The 21,982-nt window shown below is 42.2% G+C and overlaps 1 protein-coding gene across 3 annotated transcripts in view; it reads right to left on the reverse strand.

The window, feature by feature from the left end:
- Positions 1 to 2,082: 2,082 nt before the first annotated feature.
- The window catches only part of LOC306934756 (ly6/PLAUR domain-containing protein 1-like), a 32,034-nt gene continuing 12,134 nt past the window's right edge, over positions 2,083 to 21,982 (reverse strand). Inside the window, exons 3-4 of one of the 3 annotated variants that reach the window (XR_013791338.1) lie at positions 3,715 to 4,051; positions 2,083 to 3,569 (exon numbers count right to left, since the gene is read on the reverse strand). Coding sequence is in view for 1 of the 3 variants with exons in the window: in XM_079517509.1 (XP_079373635.1) it covers positions 3,804 to 4,051 (248 nt within the window). In the remaining 2 variants the exon portion in view is untranslated. Of the gene's footprint in view, positions 4,052 to 21,982 lie in introns of all 3 variants that reach the window. The other 2 variants (XR_013791339.1, XM_079517509.1) reach the window with 2 other exon arrangements.

Below are 21,982 nucleotides of genomic sequence, written 5' to 3' on the forward strand. Positions count from 1 at the left end.
AGGGCGAGACTCAGCCTGGGCACACCTGAACTTCCATGCGCGGCCAAAAGAAGCTGTCTGCCGGCGTCCCTTCCGGGTTTTTGGAGTGGAGTCCCCCTAGAGGCTAGAGGCCCGTTTCAGTTGAAACTGATGAAACATAGCGAAGGACTCCTATACATTCTGCAATCACAGGTCGCTGTTTTTCTTTTGGTTACCCATATTGTGCCGAATATAAGATGTTTTATTCTGTTAAAAACGGGATTATAGTCGAGGTCTAGACTTTTTTACATGTCATTACACATCCGTGCTGCTAGATGGCACCATTAGCACTGAAACCAGTGTTATGAATGGAGCGATAGAAGCAACACACACAGACGCGATTACAGCTGTGATATACGATGGAGGAACGGTGTGACCATCTCGAACAGATTGGTTCAAAAGCTGGGCAAGTTAACCAAACAACAGAGAAGTTATGATGCCTTCTTAATTAATCTCAAACCAACACAGCAATGCAGTACCTTCATAACACCCAGAGTCTATCGCTGAACTCTAGGCTGTCCCACACTTTTACCTGTACCCCTATCAACATTGGCAGGTAGGAACAATCATTACGGCAAATGTTAAAGCAAGGAGACCTGATATGCCTATTAGCCTGATTGTTAGAATTTGTTACTGGTATAAGAAATACCAAGAGACTACAGTTTATTTTCAATTTTGTTACTGTAGCCTACCTTTACTACGGTAACCTATTGTCACATGAATTTCAAAGACATACTATAGTATTAGTCTACACACATAATTTATTAGTCTATACATAATTAAAATGTTTAATCATTTTAAAATAAATGTATTTCCTTCATAAAGAACCAGATTTTGTCTTCAATGTGTTTTCCACAAATTAGTCTTGAGAAATTGGGGTCGTCTTATAATCAGTCTTCTTATATTCGGCACAATGCAGTCATTTTTTACACCCAGATAAACACCTCAGCAGTCAACAGTGAATATGATCACTTTCATGTGTAGGAAACGTGTTTGTCTAAAAACAAGGAAGAGACGCCTGCTCTAGGCGTTTTCTTGCCACCTCTTGACGCGTAAATGTACCTGCACCTTATGTAATAAACACGGTTACAAGTAAAACAGAGTCAAACTAGAAAAAGTGCCCTTCTGGGCACAGGTCTCCACCAGGAGGATAGGACTGTGTGAGATGTTTGGCAAAATGTTTAGGAGTAATATAAATAAGTAATATGTTTGCCTTTGATGGCAATTGGATGATTTGAGGCATTTTGTTCCAAAAATGTGTTTTGCAAAAATCAAGCTGTTGGTGGCGCTATAACAGGCCAATGTGAAAAGGGTGGGATATATTCCTCAGCCTAGTAAGAAAATGTGTGAAAGATTTGACGTAAATTGCATGCTGCGTTCATGATTTGAGGCTTTTGTTCAAAACGGGGCAATCTTGCAAACTGTGAAAGCCAATTATAGCCAATTAGGATGGAATATGAAATATCGGACAGATCCGACTTGAGCACATGACCATAGAGATACTGTGGAACGATTTTTGGACAGAATCTGGAGGAGTAATATCCAAAAATGTGTTTTACAAAAGTCGGCCTCCTGGTGGCGCTATAAAAGGCAGATGCGGAAAATGCAGGTCAAAGGTTTGTCCTTGGCCTCTAGGGAGTGTGCATGCAACGTTTCACGCAGATCGGTGCAGTTTTAGGTAAACAATGTGAAAAGCTGCCTCATGGTGGCGCTATAACAGGCCGTTCTGGAAAATGTGGGGCTTCATCGTTGGCATCCAGGGAGTGTGTGTGCAAAGTTTGGCATCGACCGGGTTAACGGTGCCGGAGATTAGCTGGTAACGGACGGACGGACGGAAGGAAGGACGGACGGACGGACGGACGGACGGACGGACGGACGGACGGACGGACGGACACACACACACGGACGGAGTGCAAAACATACTCTCTCCCCATGCCTTCGGCCTGGTGGAGACAATTAGGGACCTGTGACTCATGGTTAAAAGCTAAAAGGGGTTATTAACATTGGAAGTGAATTAAGGACAGCATATATGTCCGAATGAAGAATCAGCTTGATATTAATATTCCCAATTTATGCATTTACATTTACAATTTACAAACAGAAACATCATTCATTGATTTGGATTCACAGATTGTTTTTCTAACAGCATAATAAAACTAAAAGCATAATACAACTTTTAAATCCAATAAATCTACATCAGAGATGATTTTGAAATAATTTATAAAGAGAATTGAAAAATACCCTGAACAAACAAAAAGCCATCGGTTCCAAATAATAACAGTGTGGACAAGATCTAAAGATCTGATTTGAAAAACAAATCAGATTTGCCTGCAGTCTGAACAAAGCCTTAGACACCAGGTTGTATGCAATTAATGACGAATTCCACTGCAAAGGAACATTCAAATAATTTACCACACGGAGGCAGAACTGATGAAGTCTACCTATGAGACAATGCATCTCTGCAGAGAAATAGTGTCAGTTTGTAGTCCTTTGTAAAGCAGCTGAAGCATACAAACAGGTTAGGGCTTTATGTCAGGACTGATACAACAGTATGTGCATAGGGGTTCTATGGGTTCCTGGTAACATAAGGATGTAGGGAATATAGGGATGACCTACACGACAATGTAGAGATCAGGCTCTGAGCTCATTTTAATCTATATGATGATTTGATATGCATTAATGTCTAGTGGGACCCAAATCTACACTGTAAAATACACTGTGAATTTAACCCGTATGGATCCATTTGGTTGCATTTTTACAGTCAGAGTTAAGGGTATAAGGGTTCATTTAACTATCAATCATTTAGCAGTGGACATCCTGGAACCCCCTCAAGGACCCCTGGACCACACTTTGAAACACAACTTAAGAGATACACAAAATTCCATTCCTGCGGTTGCAGTTGTTTGGGTCCACAGGAATGGAGTGGTGAACTATTGACCTAGTCCTAGAACAATAATGATGCACAATTTGAACCACTGCCGAAACAATTGGAAATGACAAAATGAGCCGAGTCTATTTCCGTGGAACATCCGTCTGATGATTTTCCTTCCAGGATTTGTACAGTAGCAACTGCACAAGAGTTTAAAGGATGTAATGTGACAACACATTGGTTTTTCATCAGGAATCACATATTTCTTTTCACATTCAATTGACTAACATCAGTTTTCTGTATGTTTTTGATCAGTTTATTATATCTGCAAATATCTTTCCACAGCCTTGAAAAACAAGAAACACAAGAATTATTTTACATTATCTATACCAGTGGTTCTCAAACATTTCACTAAAGAATTCTCCTGTATTTGCCTTCAGGCCTCCATTTGGAAAAATGTGTCAACATTTTCAAATAGCTGAAAACTAAAGTTATTTTTTAGCTGTTACTCATTTTGCTGGCGACCCCTGGCCCCCCTCAAGGACCACTGGGGTTGAGATATGGTTGAAGTCCTCCGCTGTAGCTGGAAGGCTCAGCCTGCTGTCCCATAACCCAGACGGGAAGCCACGTTTCGTCCATTACCAGTACCCATTCCATCCTCACCCAGTAACTAATGAGTCAACTTAGACAGAAACCACAATAATGTTAAAGACAAACGATGATAAAAAACAAACAAACAAACCAAAAAACACAGAAGTCCACAGGTGAATGGGAAGAGTCAAGTGCCGATATAATACATGCCTTTTTAACACCTGACCTGGCCTCACCACATGTCTCTGTGGGCACACGTCTCTGACATGCGCTTATAGGTTGCAGTACATTTTGGATCTTCCTGCCCTCTGTGTCTGAAGATCTGTCAGCAGCAGAGGTCGGAGGAGAACAGAAATAGGACGGAGAGGAAGATGACGCAGCGGTGGTGTTCATTCAGGACGGATGGCGCGGCGGAAAGCGACGGGCGCCTCTTTTGTCGCGGCCCGTTGCACAGAGGCGTGTTACAGCAGCTGATGCACACAGAGTTGAGCCTGCCGGTGCAAAACTGCTGGTAGCCAGAGGAGGCGATGAGGCAGGCACCTGAGGACGCGCAAGACTTGCGGTAATGTATACCTGTAACAAGAAGAGAAACATACACACATTTTGTTTTTTACTTTTTATTTAACCCATTTAGACCTGAGGACGATTCTACAAATTCCTTCTTATTCATGACTGTTTCTATGTCAATGGTGACCTTTTTTATGTCAAGGACCCCCAGAATTTTCTGTATTTGGCCAAGGACCCCCATCTGAAAATATGTTGTTCCAGGGACGCCCCAGAAGCAAAGATTTGAGTTAAAAACGTTTGCTCTGAAGGAATATATATTCAAAGATTTGCGCCACATTTTCACGATTTTTCAAAAATAGCAGATCTACAAGCTAATCAACATATGGAATTAATTCTGTATTGGCCATATAGCGTGTCTTGAGTGTACAGGGTTTGATGAGGTCAGATCAACATATGGAATGTCAGAACAGGTCAGCTCCATATATGGAGATCTAAGGGTGGCAGCGGGGGCAGTGTCTTGAGTGTACAGGGTTTGATGAGGGCCCAGGTAGGGCCGGGCCTTAATTTTCAGGCCTGTTGAGAACTCTAGTTTTCGCTGGCTGCTGGGCGCAGCTTTACTAATAACTTTGGGGCAGGCCCGTCTAGAGTTTAAATGGACAGGTATCAGTCAAAAGGGAGACATTGAAGAGGAAGGATCAACATATGGAATGTCAGAACAGGTCAGCTCCATATATGGAGATATAAGGGTTTGAGGTTTGAGGTCAGATGTAGAGTTGCTGGCCAATATTGATGACTTCAGGGATCTCCATATATGGGCTTAATATTGATGACATCAGCCATCAGGGATCTCCATACATCAGGGATCTCCATCCCTGATGATGTCACATGATGTCACGAGGCATGACCATATATGGTCATGCCTGGGGTGACCAACCAACGAAACAACACACTGACGGGAAATGCACAACGTTATTGCTTCATTCAGCCATTCCGGCCTGGCGGGGATAAAATAAAGCCCTCTGCAGGTATTAAATTCAGTAGAGACTACAATGGTGTGGATGACATGCATAAATATATTGTTTTTCATCATGAGCAGTAATTGGAAAGAGAACCAGATGGAAATAATTTAAACGTGTGGCATAGGGATAATGAAGCATCTTTCCATCAAACAACCACCGACTAATTACATAGAATATTCTGTCCCTTTTAAATTATTAATAACCTCCTATACAGTTGTTTGATTTCTGTCTAAGTGCAGTCCTGAGACATATGAGTCCTTCTCTAAAGACATTATAATTGTACAAAACTAGTAGGTCATGGATTTATTGCAGCAGAAAATTACTGTTTATTCCAGTAATCAGTGCTTCCTTGTATCAACCTGGCACCTTCTTAGAGCAGCTGTATGTAATCACTCAGCACTTCTATTATTTTGTCTCCAAGACGAAAAGAGTGTTTGTGTTTGAGGATGAGGAGTGCAGCATTTGGAGCCATTTTTACATCAAATAGTAGGAAATAGTAACACAGTGACAGGTGTTACCACAACACTAGGGAGAGAGTATGTTTTGCACTTTGAGAGAGTATGTTTTGCAACAGGGAGAGAGTATGTTTTGCACACGTCCGTGTGTGTGTGTGGGTGTGTGTGTGTGTGTGCGTGTGCGTGTGTGTCTGTATCTATATTTGCAAGTTTTGTTTATTATATAAAATACTCAATTTCTTTGGTTTATAGGTGGGGGTGGGATGCATTTGGGAATTATGTTGGAGGATTTCAGGATGTTTATTGGTTTTTGTTTTCTCATAAATCTCGTAAATAATTTATAATTGGAAAAGCACGAATATCATGGAGCCACTTATGTTTTACAGTATGTACTGTTTGTTTGACCACAGTTATGTAAACATTTAACAGCTTCACTGCATAACACGCTAAACCTGCGTTTTATTCCATCGTCTTTCCCTACGTGACACGCTAAACCCGTTATGAGGCCGACACGTTATGATGACGTTTTAATTAATTAATAATTGTTTTAATCCATTCTGTCTCGGAATCTTTCCGCCATCTTGGATCTTTCCTCGATTGCAACTAACAGCGCCCCCTGGCGGTCAGGGTTTGCGCAGCCAGTTGCACTAATTTGGGGAGATCAAGCGAGTACTAACTGTGGCACTTGTCTCACTGACATTTAGGGCTGGACATCTGTCATGCCTCCGTGACCACTGGCTACTGAGAGGTCCCTCATCCACCCTTGCAGGCATTCTCATCACTGATACTCATTAGGGCCATCTGTACATTTCCTAGTGCTGTTGTTATGGTATTTGACAGCTCGCTCATGTGCAATCAACCCACACTGCAGAAGCGCAGGTCTCCGGATTGTAGATCGAGCAGAAGAATCATTAGAGCAATTCTGTCCAAATCATGCAGAGCATATACAGGTTTTATTGCACCTTCAATGGGAGAGTGATATGGCCTTGTGGGAGGTTGGGGCTCAGTCCCCGGGCAGAGTCATACGAAAGACTATAAAAATGGTACCCAATGCATCCCTGCTTGATAATCAGCATCAAGGGTTGGATTGTGGATAATTCCCTGCGACATACTAGCGTCATGTCCAAGGGGTGTACTTGTATATTGTGTGACATACTAGCATCATGTCCAAGGGGTGTACTTGTATATTGTGTGATATACTAGCGTCATGTCCAGGGGGTGTTAAGTGTACATTAAGCTGCCTCACGCTACAGAAACAGTCAATTTCAATTTCAATACAGAGACTAATTCTATACCCTAAAACAGTTAGCCCTAGTTAACCCTAACACTAAATATTATGCAGACCGGGGTCCCTCAGGGGTCTGTACTTGGCCCATCCTTTTTTCCCCTATACACCAAGGGCTATCTATATCTTGCGCCACCCCTTAACCCTTATCCCTAAACTAATTTGCCATTTCTTTACTATTTAAAAAAACCTTTTAAAATAGTTCAAATAGCCGATCTACAAGCTCACAATGTCTCGATGTAGATCGGCTAGTTGAACTATTTTAAAATGATTTTCAAAATGGTAAAAAATGGCAAATAGGCCTGGGCCGTGGCTCAGCGGTCCAGGCACCTTGGTTGGTAATCCAGTCTGGCAGTGTGCCGCGGGTTCGACTCCCGATCCCGACGGCCTTTACTGCATGTCATTCCCCCATCTCTCTCCCCATTTCCTGTCAGCCTACTGTCTGTCCCTCCATAAAAAAATATAAAATAAAGGCGAAAGCCACAAAAAAATACATAAAAAAAAAGAAATGGCAAATACGTTTAGGGATGAGGGATAAGGGTGGCGCAAGATGGAGCCCCAAATCTCTTCACCTATTATGACATGCCCAGAAAAGGTACGCTAGCGTTCATATGGTTAATATATAATAATACCTGCATGAACGTTACATTTGCATTTGCTAAATCCGGCATATTTGCACTTCATCATGTGTCTTAGTGTTCATTTATGTGAAATCCTATGGAGGAACATGAAAAACCTTCCCTCAAACAAAAGCACCCCTTTGACAGCGTATCCATCTACAAACAGACTCCAGAACTGTCCCAGTGGATAATTGTACAATGACCACACTGACCTCCAAACAAAAGCTTTGAAAAGGAGCTCAGATAACAGCCCATCCTGTGAACGCCCTGAGCTATGCTGGTGAGGTAAACACTTCATCACAGGTTCACCAAAGCAGCACTGAACATGTTCTGTAAAATTGTGTTTTCCTCCCTTATCTGTGCTATTGCAGCGTCAAGGTGAATTAAAAGCTGGTAAAAAATAAATAAATAAAACGTTAAACCTCTCTGCATAGCGTGTACATATACATTTACATATAGTACTGTACGAGCATCAGTTGTAGTAGTAGTTTAGTGAAAGCAATGTAGAATGTACTGTACCAATAATTGTTTAGGGATCAATATATTATATTTGTATAAGCATTACACTGAGCTTCTGGCTTGCTAGTAACACCAGAACACCTGTAAAATTCACAAGTACCTACTGTATGTCATAAGGTATAATGCATTATGACTTTGTTCCACAAAGGGTTTGATCACTGGTGGGGGTGTCTTTTCTGGCCAACATCACAATAAATCTGACCATGCAGCCAGCAGGGGAACACTCAACTCAGATTGCATGAACGCAATAAAGATTTACAGACGTTATGATGTTTGGGCAATTTTTGTCTCTCTCTGCTGGGAGGGATTTGTGTGTGGAAATGTGAACATTCAGCACTCCTATCTTAATTATTCTACTGAGAAACTTTATAGAAAAGTGGAAAGAAATTACATTTCAATCATGTTTCCAGCACTGCAGGAAAACACATGCTTGAAGGACTAATGTGGAACGCTGTGGTTGGATGCACAAAGAACGATGAAGAATGATGAACAGACCAGCGTCTCAAAGTCTCTGGTGGTGACACTTGAGGATTTCTCTTTTTTTTAGTGAGACAGATGAATCAGCCTGAAGTTTCAGAATGCATGAAATCAAACAACAAACAAGGCTCATGCAATATTTGCAGAACTGTTAGAAAGGGGACACCATTACAGTTTTGTAGAAATCGACCCTTTTAGGTCCAAATAGCAATAGGTCCATTCATACTCTGGGGGTTAAAGCACCAGATTTGAAAGATTTTGCTGTGCCGTAACGATTCTCCAAACATTGATTTTGTTTTAAGGTTTTCTGAAGCCCTTTAAAGAATGCCCGCAAATGAAAATACAATTCAGAATTGATGTTACTCAGCTAGTGCTTTCCAATTAAACTCCAGTCCCATCCACACAAAATGTGCAGACCAGTTCCTGTGAACATGAATGTTCTGCTCAATGCACATATATGTGATGTCAAGTACAGCTGCGAAGAAAATCATCTTGGTTAATTGGAAATCTGAAAACTCACCTTCACAGAGACACTGGAATGAGCTTTCATCATACTGTACTCCTGAAAAGATACTGTACAATGTAAGGAGAAAGCCTGCTACTTTTGAAAAGATATGGGGTAGGTTCTTTGAGGTTCTACCTTCAATATCTCCTCTGGGTTGATTTTGCTTTAGTTTTATTTATATTGTTATTTTTATTTATTTATCCGAGTTGATGTTGTCAAGTGGTGTTGTGTACAATACAGAGTAATGAGAGCTGTGTAGTTTACCTTTCTGGGGTTGGGGTGGGGGGGGTGGGTGGGGGGTTGTTTTTGCTGTTTTTTGTCTTCTTTTTTTTTTTTTTGTCTTGTCTTGTTTAAAAAAGAAAAAGAAAATCTTGATTCTGTAATTCATTGTTTTAAATGATGTCTGTATTATCATTAAATACATCTTTATAAAAATAAAAAAAGGAAATCACGTGATCGCAAAAGTACAGCTCCCATCCACTCCCATGTTACAGGATTTTCTCAAGTGCCTTTATCTTCGCTTCTGTAACGTTCCACTTCCGCCAGCATAGCATTTTTGACGGATCATAACAAGAAAATACGAAAGAAAAGCTGCCAGTTAAGTGTGGGTGGATCATTTCTGTATTTAATATGGCAGTGAATGAGTTTTAATTAACCAATAATAATAAAAGTGCTTCAAAGAAACAATGTTTGTGAAGAGATCCACTCAAAGAATTTATTTTTTTACATGCATTTTCAACTACAGTCTACAACCTAACTAGAGTCTGCGGATGTTTGTAGTGTAAACGAGTTCACATTTTGGTTCCCTTGGCTTGAAGCGTATGGGTTTCTTGAATGTGTTTTTTGGTTTAGTTGCCTGTCAAAAGGTCTGTGGTATAACACGAGCTGAAGTGAAGTTTTTCTACAACATAAAGGGAGGGAGCCTTGAGTATCTTCATCATCAACATGCCTCTGTGTATTGCGGCAATGGCTTTTTTAAACTAATTAAAAAATATCACAGCATTGCTGCCATGTTGTTCCGCTTCATCCTCGATGATCCTCGTTAAGGCCAAGAGCATTAAGAGAACATACGAATAGGCCTATACTCTAAGATGTGGACAGAAAGGTCAGAGACAATATGCATCCAGATGCTTAACCTTAATCTTATTTTTGTATAATTCTTATTACTTATTTCTAAAGTACAATAATTGAAATTCCTAATGATTCAATGTACTGTACGGTATGTTGCATGTGTATGTGTACTTGTAGCCTACATACCTAACTATTGAACCATTCAGATATGATCCATGCTGAATGGATATGTTGTGTTTGTCAGTGTATGTGTGCACGCGCGCCTGTGTGCATGTGTGCGTGCGTGCGAGTGCACGTCCATGCACGCATGAGCACACTCTCTTTTTCTCTGTAGCGTAGAGCCAATTCAGTCAGTAAAATTCAGGTTGTTTCTTTCATGCCATGCTGTTATTTTATTGCAGTAACACAAACGAACGAGGGTCTGTCATCTTCATTGAAATGATATCTGGACATGTTCTGACTCATAAGTGCTATATAGATAGTTATCATCATCATCACCATCTTCTGAAGAAAAGTGCAATATAAATAAAGTTATCATCATCATCATGTTCTGGGGTACTCTAGCGAAGAAAACAAAAAACAAGCCCAAGTCCTTCACAAAGACAGGATCTCAAACCACGTTTCCAAATTATAACCAGAAATGACTCCTATAAAGTCATTCAGAGTTCCACAATAGATGGTGAATTGTATCATTGTGACAAAACCTTGCAGTAATTTCCTCTGCCCCGATGCAGCAAATTAACTTTCATGAATAGTAATGGCTCATTTAGATAAGCAGTGAAATCGTGCAGGGACACTTCTGCTACAGACATTCTGCTGTCCCTCCCTCACTGGTCCTGTCAAACAGAGGCAGCGGGGTAATGGGACCGTGGGTTGCTGGGGTGAGTCCCTGGCACGAAACCTTTCCTTGCCTTCCCCTCTCAACAATTACTGTCAACATGCCCTTGAGCATATGGCAGTTGACCATCACCGTGGCGTTACCTGCAGGGTCTTATACCTGGGGTGGCAGAGAGGAGGCATGGTCACTATCAAGGACACTGCGAGGAGCTGGGATTGAACAGGGAACCAGCTGATAACCAGGTGGCTGCTCTACAACAACCACGGTGTTATCAACCATATTGGTTGATAACAACCAGTTTGTTACTTATCAAGTAGAGGTGTATTTCTTAGACTAGTCAATTTCGGGGACACCTCCTCAGTAGTGTCATTTGAATCATGGGATGTGTCAGGTCTTTAAACATACACACATACAAGTCAGCTATAGGGTGATCAAGCCTTAGCTTGTGGCCCATGCCCAATCATTAAGATGTGCCTATAGTTGTATGTAGAGTGGCTGACATCCCACAGGACTATGCAAGGCAGGGGCATCCTCTTCCCTGAGCCAACCGTACAGCTGACCACATACCTCGTATGCCCTCAAGTTTGAGGGGTTTGAATTGGGTTCTCGTGGGGGGGGGGGGGCAGCACGTTTGACCTATATCCACTGGCTGCCTCTTTTAGCTGCTTCAGAAAGTCGTAAACGGTTCTGAATGATGGTCTGCTGCAGAGCCTGGATTACAAGTTCCTTCAGTAGTCTGATGGTGGAAGAAGCCATACATGCTTGTTTGGGGGTAATGAGTCTGTTACACTATTACTGTATCCAAAATAGTCTACAGCCTAAAACACATGATTATAAAAGTATAAGCTGCCTGCATTGTGGACATGTTTATATTTAATCCATGTCCACCTAAGCATTTTGAGGTGCACTACCTTCCTGATACACCACAAAATCCAGTGTTAATTTAACTCTGAAAGTCATTGAACTATAATGCCTAATAACTTACTCAACAATACATAATAAAATAACAGCAAGTATGAATCTGGCTTATGTCTTTAACCACATGAATTGTGATAAGGTTGTGTTATGTATTTAGATATTCCCAGTGCTGTACAGTAGATTCTCATATGTTCTACATTATTTAGGCATGAGATTCAGTGCAGCAACATCTCACACTGTGAAATCTGCAAGGCATTTCATGACCACTTACAGTATACACATGCTCATAGCTATAATAACTTATCAATTTGCAGGCGAAAGGAGCATTTCACAGCACCATTTTCTGCTCCAGTGCTGTGAGTTAGTTAGAGCATCACCTGAGAAAGATACCACTGTATATTCACCTCCTTACACCAATCTGAGGGGAATCATTACACTAATTTGACTCACCAGGCCACCCCATGTACCCTATGTAGGCTACCCATGCATTTCCTCTTGGGAAGTCTGATATGTTTGACATTTATTTTTTGATAATGTTATATTTTACAATTTATTAAAATCATGTCTGTTAGTTTTGTCATTTATCTATTACAAAGATAGTGGAAATAGATCTACAAGCCCACACCATGTTGCAATGCAATGAGCTTGTAGATCAGCCATTTTCTCTATTCGTCATATAGGAAGGAAGTATAGGGTATAGCAGTGGGCATGGTTTTCTGGCACAACTGAAAAATCTGCCATTCATTCTTCCCATAGAGATAAAGTGGTTATCTCTGTCCCCCAGTATTTGCTAATCGAACCATCTAGAATCATGGTTGCGTTTATTAGTAGGCCAAAACCATAACAGCCCAGAGTTGAGACCAGGTGGTAGTGACAGTTCTACATGCTCTCTGCACTCCTATTAGAACAGTCACCCACCCAAAACCCATATAAACTGTGCTTGCACAGTTTATATATGATTTATTATGAAGCTGGTCAATCATAAGGTTCACTGCAGTTATGGCTCGTACACACTGCCCGATATTTGCTCCGATTATGCTGTCTGGGCGCTCGCCGACAAAACCCCCGATCTGACGCAAGATCGGGCTTTGATCGCCAAGGTTTTGCTCGCTGTGTGTGAAAGGCTCTGCGAGAAGATATAGCGCCGATAAAAGCGATCGCCGACGCCTCCCCGAACGTTTCTGAATATCAAGCAGGTTTGATATTTGTCTCACTCGTCGACTGGGCATCGTACAGTATGAACTGGGTTGTGATCAACCACCGAGAAGTCCTGTATTACAGCCAATGAGAGCACAGGACAGCTGTGCTCACGGACACTGACTGTCTGTCTGTCTGTCTGTCTGTCGACTGTATCGATAGATGATCATATAACCTTATTCCTTGGGTAGCTATATTAGCGTAATGTTGCTGTTATATAGTCTATAAAACCAACGCATTTCACTTGAATAATGTTGATAAAAGCGCATCGGAATCAACAGTGCAGAGCAAACCTTTGGACCTTGTGCGCTGTGTGTGTTAGTGTGTGTGTTAGTGTGTGTGTGTGTGTGTGTGTGTGTGTGTGTGTGTGTGTGTGTATACAGAGAGAGACAGAGTTATTTAATGAAAATCAAGATTTAACGTCCTGTCTCGCTATAGCGCACGTAAGCTATAGGCTATCACAAACATTTCGCCCTGTGTAGCCTGGCTATTCCTGTGTGTGTGGCGTGCACGCAGAGAGAGAGAGCGAGAGAGAGAGAGAGAGAGAGAGAGAGAGATGCGTCCAGCGTCCTGTGTCAGTCTCGCGCTTGTATCACGGTATCCTGCACGTGCGTGAGATGTCAAAATGAATTGGAATAAAAAACAAATGATGTAGCCTATATGTATCGGGTCTGGATCGCATCTTGGTGAACTCTTGCAGTGTGCATGATGCCTAGTCGGCGACCAATCGTTTAGTGTGAAAGCCACAACGATATAATGACAGACGATTAAAAAAAAAAGACTCCTGCAGTGTGAAATACATAATGATCTGATGACTTGCAGACAACTTTAAAACTCCTACAGTGTGTACTGTGTAGGGGCCATTAAACAGTCAATGAGGGAAGTGGTCACCTGCAGATCATCGAAGACCACCAAAGCAAACCCCAGCATGGCAGCCATCTTTGCAAAACGACAAATAAATCTCATCCATTAGGAGCAGGAATCATTACAACTTCACACCCTGAAACCCATATTTTGTGGATAGTGTGTGACTGTGTGAGGGTGAGTGTGTGCATATACACGCATGCATTGTGTGTGATTGCGTTCAATGACTTTCTTTCATCATCTTGGAACTGGCCTGGGAGAAAATAGCGGCTGACCCAGTCTATATCTCTAATGACAGTGCAGAGATGTGGCACAGAGAGGTAATTCGAAGTCCTTCTCAGTCCCCCTGCTGAGGCCCCAGGGACCTCCACCACATAATAAGCAGCAGACATTTAAATGTACGGCAGGCAGCTTGCCACTCAGTGTGAGAGCTGAGAGGACAGGTCTCTTTAGCCAAATGAAAAGAACCACTTTTCATTCAGAAATCTGATGCAAACAGAATGGAATAATGATGATGATGATGATGAAGGTAGTAATGGTGGTGGTGATAGGGGTGAACACAAATAGATCCTAATTGAAACGGGTGCACATCAATTTGAAAAATAACAGCAAGCTAACCTGTATGTTAGGGTTAGGGTTACAGAACCTTAGTCTGTGACTCAACTATGTGTATTAGTGGAGCAGATTACTGAAACGATCGTTCACTTGATCATACAAGCACCAAATTTGGCACACAAGTGCTTCAGAACCTACTCTCTCAGAAAAGTACGTTGTCCACTTGAAAAAACAAAATGGCCACCATTTCTCAAGATGGCCGCCTTTCAAAATGGTTTTAAACAGTGTTTGAACTATAGTTTGATTGAATAATCTTATTGTGATGGCCTATACATCAAAATGTATGTTTCTGAGTATGAGAAATCCAATTCTGCATTTAGCAAATCAAAATTATTGAATATTATGATGATAAGTCAATATTCCATAAGAATCTTTCACTTGGTGGTACAAGCACCAAATTTGGCACACATGATGTCCAGGATGTATTTCTATGAAAAGCACCTTATCCAGCTGAAAATCCAAGATGGCTGCCAGTATTCAAGATGGCCGCCTCGTCAAATGCAAGAAATGTGTTAATGATCCAATCAAAATGAAAGTATTCTGACTGTAAGAACTTAATGGTGTTGGAATTGAATTCCAATATGGCCGCAAGTTTGCAAGATGCAGTTATTACGTGACTCAAAATTAGCTTTTTCGGAAGCTGTATGATCATAGATATTGTTGAAGGGCAACATCATTCGTTGATCATGCATTGAAATGCTGTGATCAAGCTCTATTGGTTTGTAATTTTGTATATAAGAGTGATGTCAAAGCACAACCAGGACACACTGGTGACATCACTGCTGTGAGACTCTGCATGGGGTTCAGTGTCGGCTTGTAGCGTAGCTGTAGTTGTGGTTTAATAACTGTTGTAGTGTACTCACTGTAGTTTGTTGTATACTTTAGTGTCCTAAATGCTAATTAGCCCCTGTATATAGTTAGTTGTAGTATTGTAGTTAGATAGCCGCACCTGAATTGACAAGATGTGCCAGTGTGGGAGAGCTGAGACAAGGGTAACGGGGCTTCAGTTACCTGGATGGTGTACAGATCGCACAGGACTTAAATGGCACTGGATGAACGGTCGGGCTAGGTGTAGGTCACCAGATGCTTGAACGTAGATCAAGGTTCAAGGTTGGACTTTATTGTTACATCTTATGTACAGGTATATAAGAGTAAAACTTATTTTTCTTTGGCTTCCTTACAATGACAATGCAGCGGCATAGATAGCATAATATTCAAACAACAAAAAACACAGCAAGCACAGCAAAACAAAGGGAAGAGTGCTAGAAAAATAGAGTGCTATAAAAATAGTAACATATGTACATGTTTCCCTGTAGTAGCAAAGTTAGGTAAACTCGCCCCTGGTTCTTATCAGTTCGTTCATGTATCTGATTGTTTGGGGAAAGAAGCTTATTTGCAGTCTATTTCCAGTGGCTTCGAGACTGCGAAAACGTTTTCCATGTGGTAGCATCTCAAACAGTCTGCGGTTGGGATGGCTTGGGTCCCTCATAATTCCACGACGAGCTTTGCTGACACAACGATCGTCATACAGGGCTTCGATGGGGGGGGGGGGGGGGATCACATCCGCTGCACTGCACTCTTTGAATTTTTGCGTGTCCTTCACCAGGATCATTCTGAATTTCAGCTGCTCTCTTAGTGGAACACTGGAGTTTCAGTTGCTAAACATTTGCCCGACAATTTTGGTGATACTTTGTACTGTTTTGCCTCAATGTATCCTCACTGCCACCTCCATCATCCAATCTGGATGAGTCTAACATGATGGGCAACAGGTGTATTGCCTGAAATACGGGGAGACTTCAACTCCTCTTTCGTATCTGTTTGACACTTCCTCCAATCAGTTTTAGTAGCGGAACATCTTGTGTTAAAGGCCGAGGGCTATATCCTTTTACCACCCAACCATACAAAACATCAAAGCACATTGAAATATGGGATGCATCTAGGTTCAAGCATCTGGTGCCCTACACCTAGCCCGACCATTCATCCAGTGCAAGTCCTGTGCGATCTGTACACCATCCAGGTAACTGAATCCCTGTTACCCTTGTCTCAGCTCTCCCACACTGACACATCCTGTCAATTCAGGTGCGGCTATCAACTACAATGCTACAACTAACTAAACATCTATTTGAGATATACAGTATACAGGGGCTTATTAGATAGCATTTAGGACACTAAAGTATACTACAAACTACAGTGAGTATACGACTACAACAGTTAGTAAACCACAACTACAGCTACGTTACAAGCCGACACTGAACCCCATGCGGAGTCTCACAGCAGTGATGTCACCAGTGTGTCCTGGTTGTGCTTTGACATCACTCTTATATACAAAATTACAAACCAATAGAGCTTGATCACAGAATTTCAATGAATGGTGATGTTGCCCTTCAACAATATCTGTGATCAGACAGCTTCCGAAAATGCAAATTTGGAGTTGCGTAATAGCCCCCATCTTGAAAACTGGTGGCCATATTGGAATTAAATTGACACCATCAGAATACATTCATTTTGATGTTTGGATCAATGTGTGGATCACACATTTCTGTTCACTAAAGTTCTACTTATTAATTTGACGAGGTGGCCATCTTGAAAACTGGTCGGCCATCTTGGATTTTCAGATGGAAAACATACTTTTCCTAGAAAGTACATCCTGGACATCAATTGTGCCAAATCTGGTGCTTGTACCACCACATGAAGGATTATTATGGAATATGGACTTAATCTGCCCCACTTTATCGTTTAATTCCCATTGTATCATCATAATATTAAATAATTTTGATGTTCTAAATGCAGAATTGGATTTCTCATACTCAGAAACATATATTTTGATGTATAGGCCATCAAAATAGGATTTTATAGCTCAATATAACTCAAACACTGTTTAAAACCACCTCGAATGGCGGCCATCTTGAAAAATGGTGTCCATTTTGTTTTTTCAAGTGGACAACGTACTTTTCTGAGAGAGTAGGTTCCGAAGCACTTGTGTGCCAATTTTGGTGCTTGTATGATCAAGTGAACGATTCTTATGATATATTGACTTAATCTGCTCCACTATATGTCTTGTGTATTTGTACTGCATGTTATGTTGTGTTTTTGTACTGTGTACTGTGTACTGTATGTACTGTAATGTTGAAGTTGTGTGTATAGGACCCCCTCTAAAACGAGATGTTGTATCTCAAGGGGCCATCCCCCCCAATAAATTCTGACCCTGTTATAGCACCACCAGAAGGTCGATTTTTGCTAGACTAATCTTTTTGTTATTACTCATACATATTTGTCCAAACATCAGTACACATTATCTCTATAGTCATGTGATCAAGACGGATCTGTCAGATTTTTGTATTCCATCCGGATTGGCTAAGATTTTCTTCCAAGATTTGCAGGAGTTGCCCGTTTTAAACAAAATGCCTCAAATCATGAATGCCGTGTCCGATTGGTGTGAAACTTTGCACGCACATTAATTCCCACTAGACTAGAAGGAAGAAATGCCACCCTACATTTTTCAAATCAGCCTGATGGTGGCGCTATAACAGGCCAATTAAACTCTCCTAAAACTCTAGCGTGTAGGTCATAGGTCATAAAATAAAAAATATATTTTCCACTTGGATTCCATGGATCATTACGGACTGCCACACCCATTTCCACCTGAAAGGTTTTTGCACCATGTTGCGTTTTCTTTGCAAATTTTTAATTAAGGGAGGATGGGCCGTCGGGCCTCGTCACGTTCATCTCACCATGTTGTCACGCTCATGTCACCATGACCCAAATATGGCATCAGGCACTAACCACATGAAACCCATTATGGGCTAAACATAAGCCGAAAATAGCTCATCACAAGTTCACAACACGATGGTAAATGGTGCATTTATATAGAGCTTTTATCCAAAGCACTTTACATAGATTGTGCATTACGTACATTCACCCATTCACACACACACATTCATACACCGATGGCGGAGGAAACCATGCAAGACACCAACCTGCTCATTGGGAGCATTTAGGGGTTCAGTCTTGCTCAAGGACACTTTGACACCAACTCGCAGTTGCCATCCGGCCGCTCTACCGGTCACTCTACCCCTGCAGCCATTGCCGCCCCACTGCCGCGTTCCAAGCTTGTATATATCGGTTATTTTCAGCAACAAGTGTTTGGTGTATAGAGGGAAATATTAGCAGATGCATAGAGGCCTGAGGGACCCCAGTCAACTAAATCTATATACTATAGGCTCTATAAGTGGTTAAGACTTGCTGTCTAAGAGACAGATGAGGTTGGAGAGAGACTCATCTGTGCTCGGGGAGTGACACTGAGGACACACTTGACTTCACTTGTTCATGTTCTACATCTACACCTGAATGCAAAACCGCGACTCTAGGGCGGCAATCACGCAGTACGCACTCAGTACTTAGAAAGAACAAATCGACCCACTCGTTGCAATTCCAATTAGCCAATCTAAAACCACATACCATGCAGTCAGACGGCGGTACAGGTGTGTGAATGCATCCGTTACATTTACATAAACTACAAACAGTGATAAGGGTGCGGTCAGTTATAATTCCCAGAGTCCGTCTTTCCGCGCAGAGGAGCAATAATGATGAAGCTGAGAGATAAAGGCATGGATGTTCATGAGCATTCATGTGGAAATTTTCCTATTAGAGAACTGCCGACTCCACATTACATCGTTCCTGGCCTTTGGATTGGGTATGACATGTCATACATCCGAAGACAGGGGCTTATTGCTTTTATTCAACCTTGCAGGGGTGGGCTGGGGTGTGTGTGTGGGGTGTGTGTGTGGGGGGGGGGGGGAATTGGGTGTAGCGACCTGTTGTCGTTGGGATGATGACAAAGCACTCAAATAAGCATATTATGGGAACAGAAGCGTAATTTTGGAATGATAAAAATAAGAAACAAATAGAGGGTTGCAAATAAAAGTGACCATTTAAGCCCTATTTCCTAAATTGCAGAAATAGCGATTTTTCTAAATAGAAAAAAGATTCATTGAGAAGAGTTGAGATGAAGAACCCTGACCCCTCCCCGAAAAGTCATATCTGTCCTGTCCCCTTATCCATAATTTATCCATGAATCTAACTAATAATTCTAGATATTGCGTCCTCAAAATGTGTGGATGGAATGCTGTGATTGGCTGGAAGGTGTGTCATTCTGCACTGTGATTGGCTGAGCAACGGGTGTGTCACAGGGGACACCTGTTATACAGTATATAAGTGGCAGATAGAGGAGGGTGAGAGACGGGAGAGAGATAGGGAATGAGGGTCATAACCCCCAACGGGTATGGACTAGTTACTGTATGGATAATTATGACTTGCGCAAGCAGAGTGCGCAAGTACTGTAATCGGCTGCGTATGTCGGTGTTGTCCGTCGGCCAATCAGGGAGTGGCTGATGGCGTAACTAAGGTATGTATGTATGTATGTATGTATGTATGTGTATGTATGTATGTATGTATACCGTAACGGATATATGTCAAACTCAAGGCCCGGGGGCCAAATCAGGCCCGTGGATGAATTATCTTTGGCCCGTGGGATGATATTTAATTAGTATTAGAACTGGCCCTCTGGTATATTGCACAGACCACCATAATACTACAAGTCCGACAATTCACTGCGAGTGCATTGGCACATATATCACATACTATGACATCAGTGCTTGGTGAGGATCATAGAACAGGAAACTGAGCTTAATAATAATGCATTTTCAGTTTTAAATGCATTTACTTTTTTGCTGTTTGCCTGGGACGTCTTCATGACCGTGGTGCCCGTGTGTTGAAACACAGTCCGGCCCTCGACCTCGACCGATTTCTTTATTTTGGCCCACTGTGCATTTGAGTTTGACATCCCTGCCGTAACGGGTCTAAAGGATTTAGAACAGCAGTTCTAAATCTAGTAACAGACATTAGTTAATAGGTCATGGTGTGCAAGGCGCAAGTTGGTACCTCGACAGAGTGCATTTCTAGTTATTATAATTATTATGGACTCTTCAGGCATTATAGGCATACAATTAAATTAAACTGATTTTGAGTTTAAATGCGAACACTAGTGGGTGGCAATTACCATCCCCTGGGACCCAATAATCCCCTATGGCTGTAAAAGAACAATAGAAACACTTTACTCCTAACAAAGCAAGTTAGTAGACTGCAAAATCAAATAAAGATCACAGAAAACATCAAACAGCAGCATTGAATCTAGCTGGGTGAATCTGCCAAGGTGCTTCGGATCTCCACATAAGCCCTTGTCTTCTCCACAGCTGAGTACTGTGCCCCAGCCTGGTGCAGAAGCCTGCATGCCAGGAAGGTTGACGTTGCCATAAACAACGCTCTACGGACCATAACTGGCTGTCTGAAGACCACCCCCGTGTTCCATCTGCCAGTACTAGCAGGAATTGCCCCGGCTGGCCTCCGGCGAGAGGCTGCTACCCTAGCCCTAGCAAGGAAAGCCCAAATACACGACTGGCATATCCTGCACAACACCACCACAACAGAACTGCCTCTAAATAGACTCAAGTCCCGCCACTGTACAACAAGGCGGCTCAAGAGCTGCTCAGGTCCATCCCTGAGGACCTGTCTACAGAGGCATGGCTGGCAGCAACCTGGAAGCAGCAGTGGGAGTCAGCCGGGCCAACACGCATCCACCGTTACATCCAGGACCCAGGAGGCAGCATTGATGTTTGTCTTTTTGTTTTTGATTGATCTTATGTGATATGGACTACTGTCTGAAAAATAGATTATATATATTGAAGGAGAGGAACTGCCACGCCGGCAATGGACCCTGCTGAACCGCCTGCGAACTGGGGTTGGACGTTTCAAAACATCCATGAGGAAGTGGGGCCTGACGGACGGAGCAGTGTGAGTGTGGGGAGCCGGAGCAGACCTTTGACCACATAATCACCACCTGTCCCCTGTATAAACCACCCTCGGAGGCCGGCCTATTCGATGTGGGAGCTGAGACGAGGGTGTGGCTGTACACTACTGAGCTGGACATCTGACGATGGCACACGAAAGAAGAAAAAAGAGATCTGGCGTGAATTTTCAGGAGAAATTCAGATGGAGAGAAAAATGTACAATCATATTCCAGACCATGTCTTAAGTCATTAGGAATTATATGATTGGGCATGTAGTATAAACTCCCACTAGTCAAACCCACCAGAATGCTTGCCAGTACATGGCTCTAGTCTAGAACATGCATGCACGAACACATGCACGCAAAAATGCTTGCATGAACAATTTGAACGTCCCGCGCAAAAATGCGCGCACACGCGCACGCACGCACGCACGCGCACGCACACACACACACACACACACACACACACACACACACACACACACACACACACACACACACACACACACACACACACACACACACACACACACACACACACACACCTTTTGTTTCATACACTTTTTAACATCTCTCACCCACTCACATGCTCTAATTGTGTGCATGCACCAACACACAAACAAACATACAAGAACAACAATGCATTCGTGCAGACACAGTGTGTAACACCTCAGGGGGATTTTAATGGTCCCTAAAGGTAGGTGGCCACATATCGATGGCTGTTCTATAAACTGCCAGCTGCAACATTACTTTTACATGCTGAGATATGG

Source organism: Electrona antarctica, assembly GCF_951216825.1.
Source record: "Electrona antarctica genome assembly, chromosome: 13".
NCBI lineage: Eukaryota > Metazoa > Chordata > Actinopteri > Myctophiformes > Myctophidae > Electrona > Electrona antarctica.